Source organism: Histoplasma capsulatum (genome assembly GCF_000150115.1).
Source record: "Histoplasma capsulatum G186AR genomic scaffold supercont2.5, whole genome shotgun sequence".
Lineage (NCBI taxonomy): Eukaryota > Fungi > Ascomycota > Eurotiomycetes > Onygenales > Ajellomycetaceae > Histoplasma > Histoplasma capsulatum.
In genome coordinates, this window is record NW_025544805.1 from 1,571,448 (window position 1) to 1,588,612 (window position 17,165).

A 17,165-nucleotide genomic window follows, 5' to 3' on the forward strand; every position below is an offset into this window, starting at 1 on the left:
AATTGAATGGGTTCCTGTTGAAAAATGCCCATTATACATATCTTAAGTTGTGTGATCCCACCTGAACGGCCGATCCCTTTGGTGCAGTTGCAGTTGTAGTGGTTAGTTAGTTAAACCCGTTGATGTTGAAGTTGCCTTAGGTAAGGCAACTTACCATACCATACACTAGCGTCATACCACCCTCAATACGTTCCCAAAAAAGGAAATGCCGTGGTAAATCTCAGTGTCGCGTTTGCCAGAAATCGAACTTGCGGCTTCTCTCCACAATTGACCATCAACGCTCGATTTGATATCTCCCCAACCCAGACCATTGCCCGCCATCTATGCCCTGTCTCCTGTTTGCTAAGGACTACGTTTACTCTCTCACTGCTGACACCGGGCCCTTGACACGTTACACGCTGGCAGGCCATATCGATGCTACCAAGTCGCGTCCCTATGTGATTCCTGCAAACACAGAGACCCCCGCGCAAATACGCAGCCGACCATACTGGTTACTAGATCAGAGGGAAGCAATTCTGACATCGCATAGAATACAAGATGAATGCGTCCGCTCAGGGTGATGAGCGCGACTCGAGCTCACTTACGGATCCCGGCGAAAATGCCAGGTCGCCGCGCGCAGATACGAGTAGCAGAAGAAAGTCTGGGCGAGCGAAGCGGAAACCTGAGCTCTTTTCGTCTACTGCCTATACCTCGAGTCGCCCATCGCATGGTGGCAGAACGACCAAGCGGAAGCGCGCCGCACAGCAGGAAGACGGGGATGAGGACGAGAACGACGCGTCGGATGGCGGGGCTGAGGCCGTAGAAGAACGGGAAGAAGAGGAGGAGGAGGATGAGGATGAGGAGGAAGACGAACAGGAAGAAAGTGAGAGCGATGTACCCGACGAAGAAGAACTTATGGAACTCAGGAAGGCGGCGCGAAAGAAGGCGGCCGCTAAGAAAATGAAGAAGGCGTCGAAGGAATCCAAAGAGCCCAGGAAGCCTCCCACGAAGCGGACAGCCAAGAAACCAAAAATTACCAACGGCCTCACGACTGAGCTTACTATCCGCCCTGCTGTCAACGGGAATCGGCCAATGTCGAAGTTCAAAAAACCGCGCACAAGGCCAAGTGATTTTGCTGAGGAGGATGGCCTTTACGGTATGGACAACTGGACCCAATCGCCTCACTTTTATTCTCTATTTTGCTGACCCGTTCTATCCTTTAGCTGAGGTTTTCGCCCGAGGTCACACTACTGATGCCGTTGCTGCAGAGTGGCTTACGAAGTATGAGCAGCACAATATCAAAGGGATGACCGATTTGGTTAATTTTATCCTGAGATGTACTGGAACTGATTTGAAAGTGGATGACCACGATATTGAAGACGTTGATAATGTAGCGAGCCGATTGAATGACCTCCAAGAAGAATACCAAGCACAGAACATTACGGAATACCCCCTGATTTCGAAATCCAAAAAATTCAAGTCTTTCCAGTACACCCTTACTAGCTTCTTCAGTTCTCTCATCCGAACCATCCACAGCTCATCAGTCCTGTACAGCGACTCTGCCCTTGTCGAAAACATCCAAGTATGGGTAACATCAATGTCGTCCGCCCCTATTCGGCCTTTTAGACATACCGCCACGATAATTTCTCTAGCAATTGTGACGACGTTGTGCAATGTTGCCAGAGAGGTCTCTCTAACTGTATCGAATACTCGGAAGCAATTGGATACAGAGAAGAGGAAAAAATCGGTGAATAAAGGCAGAGCCGATGCCATGCAATCAAAGGTTCAAGAAGGAGAGAAGAAGCTGCAAGCGATTGATAGCTACCTTGGCGACTCCTTTGACACTGTATTCGTGCATCGTTACAGAGATGTCGATCCGAAAATTCGGGCCGAGTGCGTCAACGCACTTGGCGTGTGGATTAGTACCTATAGAGAAATGTTCTTCGACGGCCAATATCTGCGCTATTTGGGCTGGGTCCTTTCAGATACCGTCTCCCATACTAGATCTGCTGTGGTGAAACAACTCCATCGACTTTACCAGAATAAAGATAACATTGCCGGGCTCCGTGCATTTACTGAACGATTTCGTCCGCGGATTGTGGAGATGGCTGCTAGAGATGCCGAACCAGGTGTCCGCGCCGACGTTGTGGAGCTGTTGGATTTGATTCGAGAGGCTGGACTGCTTGAACCAGATGATATCGACAGCGTTGGGCGTCTTGTATTCGATAGCGTACCCCGTGTGCGCAAAGCGGCTGGCAGATTCTTCGTTGAGAATATCCAGGACGTCTATGATGCTCTTACAGAGAGTTTAGAGGAAGAACTACACGAAACATTTATGGAAGACGATGGCGAAGACAACTTCGAAACGCCTCGTCCCTCTTGGATAAAATACAAATGTTTAGTGGACGTGCTACAGGTGTATGATGGCCAAGAATCGGCGGTTCCAGCTGACCAAGATCTTTCCATCTCACGGACAAGTTTTACTGGTCGCGTCGATTCGAGATTTGTGCTCGCGACGGAAGCTATATATTCCCATTTCGAAGAGCTCCAACAATGGGAACATTTAGCTGGATATCTCCTTTACGACCATTCACAAATCCCAGAGACTTCGACTGACGACGATTCTGCCACTACTGTGAAACAGCTATACAAACTGAGTGAAGGCCAGGAAGGGATCTTGCTGGAAGTTTTAAGCTGTGCAGTGAAACTACATATCATGGACGTCGCCAAATCCGATACAGACAAGAAGGGCAGGAAGACCAAGCTGTTGGTAGAAAGGATGGAGGAGCGGCAAGAATCTATTGCTCACAGTCTATCTCAGATAATCCCCCAACTGCTAAATAAGTTTGGATCAACACCTGAGGCCGCTTCTGCTATTTTGAAGTTAGAGCATTTGGTCGATCTCAACTTGATCCAGGATCTTCAGAAGGATGCGGCTGCATATTCGGATCTCATTGGCAATATTAACAAACAATTCTTGACACACTCGCAACAATCTGTCCTTGCTGAGGCCACAATAGCCTTCTTACATGCGCGCACTTCTGACGAACTCAGAGAAGCTATGGAATCGAAGGTGCAAGAGCTCTGGGATGATACCATTGAAGTCTTGCGCACGCTATCTGTAACCAAAGGCAAGGAGGAATTACCCTCTCTCTCCGCCAGTGTTCTTACCGCTCTGTCTAATACCGTGATGCGGATTTCAAACCTCGCAAGTGTATCTGACTGCAGTTCCATTTTGGAATCCGAACCTCGTGCTCCGTCTAAAAAGCAAAAACTGTCAATGGAACCACCTATTGATATTATTCTCAACTTGAGCAAACGGGGTCTCCGGGCAGAGGACTCCGATGAGGAGATTGAGAGGTTGGAATTCGAACTTGTGACCAACAGCTTTAAAACCCTTCTTATCTACTTTATGTGGAAGGTACGGTTCATAAGGACTGCACTGGCATCAGGGGATTCTTCCATTGATACCGATTTTTGCGATTCACTTTCTGCTCGTCGAGATGCCTTTGTAGCGATCCTTACTTCTACAATGCAAGGACGTTCGGGGCTTGATGAACTTAGAGTATCTGCTACTTTTACCCTCCTTGACCTCCAAACGGTGTTTGGAACGCTTCGTACTTCTGGGTCAAGAGCTCAGAGCAAAAAGAACACCGTTGCGTCACTGAATGATGAAGTTATTCTCCAAATCCAAAGCCTAGTGCAAGAAATCGTCCCTGAAACCCGAGCTCTCATTTCCCGTCTGCACGACAAAGTGGAACGGACATTCGCTAAAAAGTCTCGACGGAAGCTGGAAGTCGCTGAAGTAGCAGACGATGACGAGCCTATGGACTCGTCGTCGGACAACAGCACCAGTCCATCAGATGGTGATGACGATGAAGACGAGGCTGATGAGGAAATACGGGACATACTAGCTGCCCACAGAGTTCGGAATGTGCTGTTAGCTGAACAGAAATTATGCCAACTCACGGGCAAGATGGTCCTTGCTATCGTTGGCGGTGTGCTTGATGTTTCAGGGCGCCAAGGTGGAAAGCTAAAACAGAAGTTATTGCGGAACAAGAATCGTCTCGGGCAGAATTATAAGGAAGTTGTGGCGTTTCTTGATGTTGGAAAAGCTGGTGGGAAGAGAGTAGCTTCGGCTACGGACAATATGAGACTGCAACCCGAACAGATAGAAATTAACGGCTCTGGACCTTCTGGTGCTCGATTGAAGAAAGATAATGGGAAGATGAAATTAGCGGAGACGGCTGAAGATCACGATGGTGACGAAGACGAGATGGCACGGGTAGAGGAAGATGAAGAAGGCGACTTAGTGGCACGAGAGCTAATCGATGATGAAGAGGATAGGCTTGGTATGGGAGAATCTGATCAGGATTTGGAGCCGACCCCCGCCCCTGATGAAATTGATGATGTGATGGGAGATTAATTTTTTAAAGAGGCAACAAAAAAAATGAACTTAGTATAACAAAGACCTAGCACAATGAGCCGGGTTAGAGCGAATAACCTTCCCCCTTTCTTTGATCTCCTTATTTCAATTTAACCAAATTTATTTTTCCAGTCGTGCGCTTCCCTTTCGTGGACGTTTCGCACTCAACTTCTCTTACCAAGTATGATCTTGTACGTAATTTTTTCTTTCTGCATTGTCTTTTTCCCCCTTAACTGCTCTTATTGTTCCGTTTTCCTGTGCGCAGAGGTTACTGAACAGGGCGGAGGATGCTGATTTTGTGATCTTAAGGATTTATTTTTCTGCTTATTCCGCTTTTAATTTCCGTGAATATATTTTTATTCTGGTGATGTGTCTATATATAAAACTCTATTTTTCTCTTTTATTCTCTCTTCTCTTCTCTTTGTGTGTGTGTGTGTGTGTGGGTGGGTGGTTTTTGTCATATACGATATCTACCTTGTTCTGTCTGATTGATTAATTTTGCGCCCAGGAATATGATCCTTTCGCCAGGAATAACCGTGTCAAATGGTATTATTGGCCTATGAAGGAGAACAATGGGCTGTCTAGCGCTGGAGTAAAATGCTGGGACGAATTTATGCTAGGACAGGCAGCACCTTTTTGTAACTCTGATCAGGGCCAGCTGCGGATCTCGGTAGGTTAGATTCAATGCCAATTAATCCAGTGCATCTCTAAGTACATACCAAATGCGATCAATATTATATAAAACAATACCTCTTTGAAACACCCGTCTCCATACACGCTTGCAATATAAGGAACCCAGCCAGTTACTAGGGAAGGGGATAGGGCTGGACGTCCCAACATCGTTCCGCAAGCCACTGATATTTTTATAACCCACCACAACCAGCCTGGCGCATTTCGAATGCTCGAGTCTGTAAGGTCGAATTGGTTGCTGGAAAAACACCGCTACGGAAGCTCCTGGGTCCTGACTAAATTTTAAACCCGCCGAAAATGCGTAGTTGATTCGTGGGAACATTTCGTGTTTCTGCTGGTCGCAGATGTTTGTGTAGCAGCATGTTAACCCGGTGGGAAGGGCCAATCGAGAGAACTCCTTGAGATAAGAAGCGGCACCGTGTAATGCTTCAATGGCGGTTTGATGCCATGCGAAGATTGGGGAATGCCAACACCGAACGCAAAACATACACAATTGACCCTTCTTATTGATCTGTCGCTAGGTTGATGCATGCCAGGCAGAGAGTTGCATATTTTGTGGCCTCTATGAAAAGGATATCCTGCCATGCTCCGGCCAATCGCCACAAGATACAATGCTATGAAAAAAGAACATCACTGCAAACTAATCATATAATATGAACATTGATAGGTACAATGTGGAAATTATTGGCCATGTTCTACAGTACATTATTGCTGACCGGTGAGCTGTTTCTTGCTCAAGAATTGTCCAAGAATTGTCCTCTTTTTGTGTTGCTACTTCTCTTTGCATGCTGTCCTAGAAGAACTCTGTACTCAAGATCTCTCAAAGCACTCAAACATGGTAATTGAAATGGGTCTGACAGCTTCTTCCTAAAATCCACATCTGTGCTGCTATTCTAGGTCTATTTTGCCCGTTCTGGTACTGCATCATCCACACAGTAGATGAGCCATGCATATCATTCTTTTTCAGCTATTAGTGGGTTATTCATGTTAGAAGAAAATAGAAAAGGTGGTATTTCGAGGCGTGAGAACAACATTGAGGCTTCGAGAAAGAAAAAATGAAAATGAAAAAATGAAAATAAAGAGAATTTAATATGAAAAGTTCTCAAATATCCATCGATATTATTGTACACACAGACTGAACTGTCTAGAGAACATGCACTGTTTATTTGAGGCATTTGGGAATGCTGAAGGACAAGACAGCAAGAGAGAGAGGAGAGAAAAGAACCAAGGATCCCTCTCAGATCAAAAACTACGCTTTTCGAACATGAATAAAAAGGTGTACAGTTAAAACAGTTAGTCAAAGAGTACAAGGAGTCTTTGTATTTTTGGTGAAAAGAAGAGAAGATGGGAAGAAAGGGAACGAGAAATCAGAGAAAATTCTATGCCTGCCTATTATTGCCGTTAAGTCGCCATGCGCGTAATGGCAATTGTTGCACCTTGAGAACAGCCGGTCTGATGTATAGGAAGAATGTAATTGTTCCGATAATTACACATATAATGTTGGTAGTATAGTACCCGTCGCGGTGGGCCTGGCAAACACCCTTGCCAGCTTCACAGCGAAGCTTGTCTGCTTCGAGTGCGCAGGAAAATTGCGCCGTGATAGGATCTTTTATGTCCGCAGGTGTTTCTGTGGGCGGTATGCAGGTTGCGTTCGTGAAGAGATCGACGAGTTTGAGAATGAAAAATTTGGGGAAAGTTCCGCCCAGGTTGGAGACACTGTGCAATACATATCAGCTTAGTCATATAAACCGTGTTTTTTGTGAATGTGCGGGGATTAGAGGGGTGACCAATATGTAGGAGACTCACGTTGCGAGTAAGGTCATGTAAGTCCCACCAATGACGGGGTCAGCGATGCGTGCGTGGAAGGCGGAAACAGCCACAAACATAACAGTCATCATGAACGTGGAGAAGACATGTTCGCCAATAACTGCCAGGATATACCAGGTAGGAATTGGCCCGTCACCCTTTGGGAAAACCATGACAACTGCCTGTGCGAGAAGTGCAGCGAATAGGCGGGCAACAAATGCCCAGCACCAAAGTCTCATTGGCGTATATTTGTTCGACCATTTTCCGGCATAGTATCCCAGACCAATTTCGAAGGGAAAATCGATTAGAACGACGAGTGCCATGTTCTCTTGGCCAAAGCCCTGGTCAATTAACTTCAGACTGGTGACTGCATCGTTGGCCTGGAATCCAATCTTTGCGATGAGGTGGACGATTATTAAGGTGTGAATGTTGGCCAGCTTCAATACACCCCACATGCTTTTGTAGACGGCGAGGATGCCATCTCGATCGTTGGATTTCTCTTCCCTTTTCCGGACAGCTAGAACTAGTGTGACAATGATATAGAACCATCCCCAGAATGTAAGGTAGCCGCCCAAAGATATAAGGCCAGTGTTTCCGGGCTCATTGCGGAACCATTTGTTGGCGAAATCTTTTGAATTCAAGGCCAAAAAGACAGTGTATGAAAGGAACTGGCCTGCGGTGAGTCCCACCGTCTGGGCCGTGGAAGCGTACGAGATATTCTGAGGCGACAGAAGCGAAATCGCCCATCCATCAACAGCAATATCCTGGGTCGCGCAGAGAAACACCAAGAGGAACCACCAGCCAGTAAAGTTCCAAACACCCGCACCTCCATCCGCGCCGGCAGCTACCATCATTTGATCAATACTACCTCCCAGATATAACATGGCAATGCCGGATATCATCTGGATGGGCGTGATCCAGCTTTTCCTCCGTCCAAATCTTCGACTCCAAACGGCATCTACAATGGGACTCCATAACAGTTTCAAGGAATAAGGGTATGACGCAAGGGAAAATATGCCGATTTGGCCGTAGGAGAGGAAAGGTTTAAGAAGGAAAGGTACTGATCCGGCCGCTAGGCCCATTGGTACACCTTGCAAGAAGTAGAGAAGACATAACAGCGCAAAATTCCGCTTGTCATAAATGGGTAGATCGCTAAAGCTCATGTTCGTCATCCTCGGTGTTTGAGGGGTTGGGGGTTCATCGTCGAGCGTGAAACTTGATCTGTTCATGAGCCAGACAGCCTGGGTAGCTGAAGGGGCCGAGTCGAGAGAATTGTCCTTCCTCCGCATTTCGACATTGGAATTCATGTCGCTGTTGGCGTGGCCGTTTTCACCGCCAGCCACGACGAACAGGCCCGGCCTGCTGGAGGAGCGATGTTTGACTGATCCGGCCTTTTTAGAGCGCCTCATCGGAAGGATTTTGGGTTTGGCTGATCGGCCAGAAGGTGGAAATGGTTCGTCAAAGTCTTCGCCGGATGAGAGTTTAGACCCGCTTGGGCTATTTGCGTTATCTTCGTCGGATTCCGTTTCGAGCCCTTCGTCTTCAATATTTCCCGGATCTTCCTCTTGTCCAGCCAAGGAAACTTTATCGCGACGACCAGCGACAGGAGGACTGGTGGCTTTGTCACCCACTACGGGTTGGGGTTGGACGTCCTGGCCCTGGTCAGAATCAATGGTTTGACGGTCCGAAACATGGAGATCGAGAGGCAAACCCGAGAACACGGAAGACGGGTTTGTGCGTGGCAGGGACGTATGCGGCGGGAGTTCAGGCGGCATCCATAGCTTTTTAACGCAAGCTGGCCTCTGCCGATTTAGCTAATTGCTTAGCCCGTTGTCCAGGTTGTGGATCTTGTGGATCTTGGATCGCGATAGGACACGGGGAGCTATGACGACTGACTAAGGGATTATGTAAGTCAGAGATCTCAAACACAACCAAGTACCTAACTAAGGTCTCATATAACGCGGCTGAGAAAGTCAGAGGCAAGAATCGTTCACTCCTTTAGTTATAACTTAACTACAAATTGCTGCTGACCTGCTCAACGATCAAGTACGCTTGCAGCTGGTCTCTGCAGGACAAAATCCCCTCCGGTTCGCGCTCTGGAAAGCTGGTCGCTAGTAACAATCCCGATAGCAGCACCAGAAAAACGTCAATACTCGAGAATAAAAACCCTGACCAGGTGATATAACACCCATTTGTATTCTTACCAGTACTCTATCGAAAACGCCAACCCAGCATGAGCTACTTTGAGAACCCCTTGCCTTTGCATCTTCCCATATTTCCAGCCAGAGAACGTCTCCCTAGTAAGAGAGTAGTTATTTCAACATTAACAGCGGGACCCATGGTAATCCTATCTTCGATCCAGGTACCCGATACTGAAATCCCGAAATAGGAAGAGCTTGGCAAAAATTTCTACATATCATGTTTCCCTTCGTACTTTGGCAACTTCAACGAACAGACGCATAAGCCATTGCAAACCGAAAAGCTTTCAAGTCTCCACCAAAGGATTCTCCTATTTGCGGTAGCAGGAGTAGTTGCTTACATGTGCGCATGTTCCGTCCGAGAAACTAGCCACCTTGAAGGTGCCTTTACTAAAGCTTCGCACCACGCTGAATACGAACATGAGCATCGCCTTCCCAGCCTGATATGTCCAAAGACTCATTCGCCTTGGGGATAAAAGAAATAGTGGGCTTATGGCTACAGGCTTGGGCCTGTCACTTACTTGAATGTGGCTCCTACCCAATTTTTCCTTAAGCTTGGAAAGGCATCTTTTGACGAAAGCAGAAGTTGTGTGGCACGTAACTCCAAAAAGCACAGTACAGAACAAACATACCCAAAGAGAAATATATATATAAGACCGGTTCATGGAACCTCACAATGCGAGCTGCAAAACCACAGTCGGCAGGTTGGAGAAGAACATACTTGGGTCTAAGCAAAGCAGATAAGAAGGAGTAAAGATCAGGATATTATGTTGGGGTCTTCGCCGGAAGGGGAGATATGACGGTAAAGCGACTTTGCGCGGCGCGTTTTATGGGGCCTGGTATCAGCCATCTTCATTTATATCGTTATTCTTTAACCATCTATTTTCCATGGATTTGTAATCTCTTGCTATAACTAAGTAACGAACCATCTTGCTCGCTGGATTACGCAGATCGCCATGGTCAGCTTTGACTGGTTGTATGACCAGAATGCGGGAAGCAGGGCCATATCGCAAATACCCGTTATTCTCGGACAGATATGCCAAATCGCTATTCAGGGGATGGGACTTCAAAAGGGTCATGGAAGCGTCATGGAAGCGTCATGGAAAAAGGGATTCAGACTGGAAAATTTTTCCACCTCGGTGCCAGGAGACCGCATAGAGTTCTTGTACCTGTAAGTGCTACTACACAGAGTCAATGGCTATATGAAGCAACACAAGGGATACAGTTGAACGTGGTTAATAAAAAGTTGAACATGGTTAATTTTTCGGGCCGGAATAACCTTCGGTGTGGTTTTGGCCATATCTCCCACACATCTCTCACACATCTTCAAATGCATCAGACACAGTGATTTAATCTTATTTCTCAAAGCCCTATCTCTTGACTAATATTAATCACTAATTCTAACTCATAACTACTTTTCAGATATTGAAGAGCTCTGAATATTGAAGTATGACAACTGATTAATAATATATGCTTAGGGTGTAAAAGATTTTTAGTCAGTGTAAATTTTAGTGAGGAGTGAAGGGCTGAGCATGGTTTATTTTTCAGACCCACTTTTTTAAACCACATTCAACTCATTGATAAGTGGGTGATCTTATGTGGCGAGAGGTGGCCCGCTAGTGGCAATATAATACTAACCATTGGAAGCGCAAGGATCAGGCTGGCTGGCGGTAGATACATTCGGAAGTTGTATTTGAGCGAGAAAGCCGGCCTAAACTGTTTTATCATCCCTATGCCCCATCATCTAGTCCCTAAAATTCTCATGCCAGAATATTTGGGTCTAGACAGGAAGCGTCAAGGAAGTGACGCAGAAGTACTTCGTATTTGATCGGAGACCGAGGTTTCGATTGCGAGCATGAGTATTCAGTGAGCAGCATATCGGGGAACGGCTTCAGACAGGGGTTTTGGTTTCAAACCCCTCGACAGCTTCGGTTTCCTTGTCCACCCAGGTCTGTTTTTTGTTTCCAACATAACTAACAAGTATTGGGATATGTGATGGCAACATCGAAATCTATCCAAAAGCTGTCACAAAATGCTCTATGGATAACCAGGGCAGCATGGACGTACTTCCTGCCCACGACGGCCTCGTCCATTCGATGGCACCATGGATAACCTGGTGGCTAGTAACAACTACACGAGATACAAGACGTGGAAACATGGATGAAGGTTCCTGAAACCTTGAGCGCCTGCACGATTCCACCCCCACCTTGTGGCTGTCACTTAGTAAATTTGAGTCCAGGTCTGATGACGCAGAATGGACGATGGCAAGGTGTTAGTTAACTTTTCGAGTAGTTAGCTAGCCATGGGGCTTTAAGTTCGGATTCGAAAGCAATTGGAAAAGTTATCAGAATGTGGACAGGAAGCATTCGTCGCGCACGAGTCTTACCACAAGAAGATCTCTGATCTAAGAGATTATGTACCGACAGCAAATGAGCTGTATGACAATTAATTATGGCTGCCTCAACTTATGCTTTGGAGCAATGCTGAGGATTTCCCGGCGAGCCACGGTCCATCTGCACCTAGGTACTGCAGGGTACTCTGTAGAAAGAACATGACAAACCTTGTGCGTTTGGTTATAAACGCGATCTCGCGCTAACTCCACTATGAGGCGGCCTGGCATGCGGTCAACCACGGTCATTGTGGCCATATGAGGAAATAGGTAACTGGCCAAGAGCTTAATGGAATCGAATGAGAGGGTTGAAAATGAAAAAATCTCAAACGGCTCATCGCATGATCTCATTCGTTCACTCGGTTGGCAACCGTGGACCTGGGGGTGCATGGCAAATGTTCCGCTAACTCAACCGCGGGAGCCAGCCTGATTTGCTCTGAACTGCCTTCGATTCTCCGCAGAACCGGATCTTTTCCAACGTCCGGGAGATACAAACGGGTGCGATTCATAGGAACATCACACACTTTATGCATCCACGCAGCCGCTTGGAGATATAAGAACGACCGGGAAATATTCAAATATTCACTTTAAATACTAGTAGTTTCTCCAACCCGAGTCACTTGCGTCAACTATCAAAATAATCATTTTCCGTATCTAACTCCACACCAGCTTAAATATCTGCGCAATAGAATGTACACGTACAAGTTCCATTCGGGCCTCCCCTTAAAGGAAACCATCCTTTCACCAAATGTTCCCAAATGCCCATTCGTTTCCCCCTTTGCAACAGCTCAGACCTCTCCAGGCCGCGGGGAGGTTGTCCTCTCCGTGCTGCCCCCTTTCGTCACAACCATCTCTCACCTGTCCTACCAGTACCCGCTAAAGCTTCTTAACAGAACTCCCGCAACGCCCCTCAATTCCAAATACCCGGAATCCGCAACTATCCCCGTCCATCTTTACCTGCTCACCTACGGCGGCGGATTGCTTCCCGGTGACCACATTGATGTCTCGATCACCCTGAAACCGTGCACGAGATTGGTGGTGACGACGCCGCAAGGAAGCACCAAGATATACAAGACAGAGCGGACGCGGGCGACGGACAGAGGCGGGCAGCCCGTTCTCCAAGACCACGATTCCAGTAACAAAAGGATGAACATCCAGCAGCCAACGGGAAATGGCAATAGCAAAGGTGTTAATATTAAAACTAACCTTCATGACAAAGGCTTGCCACAATGCAACAGTTCTCAGGCACTCGACGTGAAACTGAGCCACCAAGCAGGCCTCTGCTACATCCCTGACCCCTCCCAACCGTTCCAAGATAGCCAGTATGAGCAGGTACAGCGATTTACACTTCTGCAGGACAAGCACCCAGAGGACACAAATACCGCCACCGGCAACCACGGACCCAGCCTCTGCATCCTCGACTGGGTAACCCAAGGCCGCACCGCGCGGGGCGAAGACTGGGACTTCCACTCCTGGAAGGGTCGCAACGAGGTCTGGTCCGAGGACCCGTCCACGGGCGCCCGCAAGCTGCTGCTCCGCGACACCGTCGTCCTGGAAGACGAGACCAGATACACAGAGGACCAGGACGGGAACCTACTACCCAGCCCGGACTTGGATTCCAACCCGATCCCGCCCCCGCTGCCACCGTTGACATGCTCACATACTCCCGCATCGTCGCAGCAAGCAGCACACGCCTCCCCCGCCCCCTCCCCCGCTGCGCTCTCCATCCAGTCCCGCACACGCCCGCACGGGATCGTGGGGACCCTCATCCTTCACGGACCCCTCTTCGACTCCCTTGCCTCCTTCATCATGGAGGAATTCTCCTCCCTCCCGCGCATTGGCGGGCGGAATTGGGCTGCATCATCCAATGCGGCCAGCGCCTCTGCTCCCATACCCAGCACCAGAGCCTCTGAGCAGGTCCCCGTAACATGGACGGCGGCACGAGTGCGGTCGAATTTCGTGCTTGTGAAGTTCGGAGCGAAGGACTTTGAGAGCGCGAAGGGGTGGTTGGGCGAGTTGATGAGGAGGGAGGGGAGTGTGGTGGGGGAGTTTGGCACGGAGGCGCTGGGGTGTTTGTAAATATATATATTTGTTTATTTTATTTTATTTTATTTATTTATTTATTTTTCGTTTTCCCCGCTGGATCTATTTCGGGGGAACGCTGCTGTGGTTTTTTTTGTGTCTCTCTTGTTGTACATACACACACACACACACACACATGCATACACCATGCATACACAAATACACAAAGAGAGAGAAGGATATATGTATATATTCAATGAAAATGTACTCTACATCACCTCTGTTACTTGTTTTACATTCCAATTCAAGCAGGCTCTTGCATAAACAGAAACAGAAGGATGAAACACCGCGCACAGGGAAAAAGAAAACTTTAGAATACAGACTTTTGTTTCGTCATCGGTTCGCTAGAATAGTTCAGGTCAATGGTTTAAAAATGCAGTTCATGAGACCACCGTGCTATAAGATAAATATGAAGAACGACAAATCCAATCCAAAATCGCGTTTTTAATGGCATATAATTCTTAGGTAATAGAACAAAGGAAGATGCCGTACTAACAACTCACAGAGCTGCATCTCATATAAAATGAACCAAACGCCCCCTCAGCCCAATTGATCAATATCCAGAAAGCAGAAAATCTTTCAAGTAATACAAATATAGCCCAGAGCTAGTTCAATCCAGATTAAACCCCCAAAAGATGGAAAAGGAAAGACCAAAAGACAATGTTGAAGGAGAGAATAGAGGAGCCCAAAAAGCAACCAATTCAAGACCCCAGCTATATTTAATTTAACATTGTCATCGCGACAGCGACCTTTTACCCCAATCTAGTCTCGCTGCGCTTCTCAAGTCGTCGACGTTCAAAATATCGACGCCTTCCCTAATCAGATCCCTCCAAATGCGATCTCGTAAACTGTGCGGCCAGCCAGGGGTAGCCCAATAGCGCACTTTAAGGCCACGTTTGTGCGCCTCACGCACCTGGGCTCGGATCCGCGCCAATTGCTTCTGGCTAAGAGTAAAACGCCAGGGGAAGCCGATGGATTTCATGAAGGAGACGGAGGCATAGTAGCTGTTATTAGAATTGTACACGTAATTGTTGGGTGCTGCTTTTAATTTGTCGATTCTAGTGGGAGAAGCTTCTGGGAGCTGGGAGTTACGTTGCTTGGTGGCGCCGTTCTGTAGATGACGGCGGAGTTTTATAATGTTTAACTTGTCATCTATGCCTGCATTGTTGACAAGTTTTGGGCTTGAGGATCGTTCGTGATTTTCTAGGATCGCACCGTTGCCCAGCTTGTCTAGTGGGGCGTCGAAGAAGATATCTCTATATGTGTCATTGGCGATAATTTTCTGGAATGGTGCCTTTCCTGTCGCAACCACAGTGATCGGGCCTTCCGTCACATCTGTTCCATTCAAATAAGTAAGGTAGCCGCGATCACGTAGCGGGGACAGCTGGGAGAGGAGACGTGGCCAAGTTTCAAGTGCCTTATTCTTGAAATCGATAAGGAGGACGAGGGTTTGGGATGGCCGAGCATCGAAAACGCCATTTGGTGAGTTTTTGGAATGGGAACTGGTGTTACGGTTCTGGTTATCTAAGATCTTAACGAGGGGGTCGATATACATTGACGTTAAAGTCCGATTTGGAGCGAGAGAAGACGTAGTATGGCCCACAAAGAGGTCCTCGTCGAGGAGCCAGATGTCCGCCTCTACACTAATGCAGCCGGCCTCCAGGGCAGAAAGCAGGGGTACAGGACGCCAATAGTCGTTGTGAGAATGGCATGGGATGGGCTTAACACCCCTTGTATCCGTAGGCCAGTGAGGGCGATACTCGCCTTGTTGGCCGGGTCGACCCCAGCGAAAAACGGCGTCCTCGATGTCACCAGGTAAGAGAGACGCCAAAGCCCCTAGAGTCAGAGCGACCAACTGAACCAGCCCTCTGTTATTATCGCCAGCGTCAGCCATATTCTTTGCTTATACCCCCGTCCGTCGGCTTCTCAAAAAATACATCAACTGGAGTGTGTAACAGATATGGGAAGAATACACGAATAATCAGAGAATGACACGACGGGGGAGGAAATTAACGAGGAATGACGAGGAAGAAAAACACCTACAGTACAACTAGAGCACCCACGATGCAGTGCCGCAGCAGGCGTCGTGTCTTCGACCCCGAGCCCGGCCCTTTCCTCCACAGTTTGGAGATTCTGGGGAAACAAGCAACGCGGGAATCTCGCAGGAAACAGTTCCGCCTATTTCTTGAGGGCCCCCCCAGCGACAGTGACCTCCAGTTTATCAAAGGAGACCTTGGTGACTGCGGTGGATATGCATGCTCATCCTCATATCCATTTTCTTCATCGCCAATATAATGGCTCTGCTCATCGCGCTCTTCTGCCGACTCAGGAAGTCCCTTCATCTCTATTTTCCCGCCCACCCTGTCGCCACCGGAGGTCATGCTCGGGTCAAGCGAGGTGCTGCTGCAGTTAACTAGGGAAACATAGGTTGATAGTTTCTTCCGGGATTCACTTTCTCTGCCAACCATTTCCCAACTCCTTATTAGTTTGATATTACCCTCCGAGCTAGTGAATAATTGGTCGAACCTAGGCGATTATTATACGGGATATGACGTTTGCCTGGAAACCCGTGGGGGAATAAGTGTGGACGGTTGTCTATAAAGGGGCTGTAGGATAATCCATCACGGGCCAAACAGCCAGGAAAAGAGATATATAAGGTGTAGTTTGTTATTCTGCTATAATCCTCTCTAGCTGACCTTACCTGGCGGTTATAAAATAAAGACCAGGTTATAATCAGACGCGGCGTTGGCAACTTACTAAATAAAGATAGGAGAGCCGTATTCCGCCAAACTCAATTCTGCGCCAATTCAGCGCTGGGACAGACTTTGAAATAGGCTGGACATCCACAATTACTTAGCCTCAAAAGCTTAACTGAACTTTCCGCTCAAGTTGCTGATCACGCGTCGCTTTGAACAATCACCTTGTTGTTGGTAGTATCGGTATTCTCGACAGGAACATATCAAAAGTCCTCTCGCAGGCAAAGGAAAAAACAATAAAAGGAAAATACCATCCAATCCAGAGCATACAAGAGAAATTCCAATTTAGCTTCATAAACTGCAATACTCCGCCTCCGAAAACCCCGCTTTCGTGACAGTGTCCCCTGACACTGAAGAATAACCACTTTCCAGCCACGTCCGTGATTGGTGAGCTCTTGCTACAAAGCCATTGCATTCAATATCGCATCTACACTCAACATGAGAAACAATATCCACAAACATTCCACGACATCAAAACTACATAGAGGAAGGCCATGCATACTAAAATATTAATGAAACATGGCGCTGCAGGATCACTTCTATAGTTCCAAAATAAAAGCTGCCAAAGAAACCCATCTACTATCCCCGAACATGATCCAAGTCTTCCGAATTTCCGCATGACGAGGTAACTGCAGGTGGCATCACCGCTGGCATATACAAATGGTTTAGGAGTTGGAAGTATGAGGGGCTTTACACTGCTCATCCTCGACAGCTGATAAGTGCTGAATGAATGCTCAAAGACCACCTATATATAGCTACCTAGAGAATCTTGCTCTCTTCTCATTCTCTCCCATCAACTGATGCATTCACAATCAGTAACTTCTTCCCAAGCTCATTTC

At 47.4% G+C, this 17,165-nt stretch overlaps 4 protein-coding genes across 4 annotated transcripts; 2 read left to right on the forward strand and 2 right to left on the reverse strand.

The window, feature by feature from the left end:
- Positions 1-318: 318 nt before the first annotated feature.
- On the forward strand, positions 319-4,405 carry HCBG_04488 (mitotic cohesin complex; the record flags this gene model as incomplete). Its single annotated transcript, XM_045431537.1, has 2 exons — positions 319-1,135; positions 1,203-4,405. The coding sequence occupies 2 exons, from the start codon at positions 538-540 to the stop codon at positions 4,403-4,405; spliced, it is 3,801 nt and encodes a 1,266-aa protein (XP_045288090.1).
- A 1,553-nt stretch (positions 4,406-5,958) lies between these two features.
- HCBG_04489 (acetyl coenzyme A transporter) lies at positions 5,959-8,676 on the reverse strand (the record flags this gene model as incomplete). The annotated part of the gene is made up of 2 exons (XM_045431538.1): positions 5,959-6,811; positions 6,902-8,676. The coding sequence occupies 2 exons, from the start codon at positions 8,674-8,676 to the stop codon at positions 6,475-6,477; spliced, it is 2,112 nt and encodes a 703-aa protein (XP_045288091.1).
- A 3,470-nt stretch (positions 8,677-12,146) lies between these two features.
- Positions 12,147-13,567, forward strand: HCBG_04490 (urease accessory protein UreD; the record flags this gene model as incomplete). The annotated part of the gene is made up of 1 exon (XM_045431539.1): positions 12,147-13,567. One exon carries the CDS (start codon positions 12,179-12,181, stop codon positions 13,565-13,567), a length of 1,389 nt encoding a protein of 462 aa, XP_045288092.1.
- Positions 13,568-14,303: 736 nt separating this feature from the next.
- On the reverse strand, positions 14,304-15,951 carry HCBG_04491 (uncharacterized protein; the record flags this gene model as incomplete). Its single annotated transcript, XM_045431540.1, has 2 exons — positions 14,304-15,438; positions 15,614-15,951. The coding sequence occupies 2 exons, from the start codon at positions 15,949-15,951 to the stop codon at positions 14,304-14,306; spliced, it is 1,473 nt and encodes a 490-aa protein (XP_045288093.1).
- Between the last annotated feature and the right edge of the window lie 1,214 nt (positions 15,952-17,165).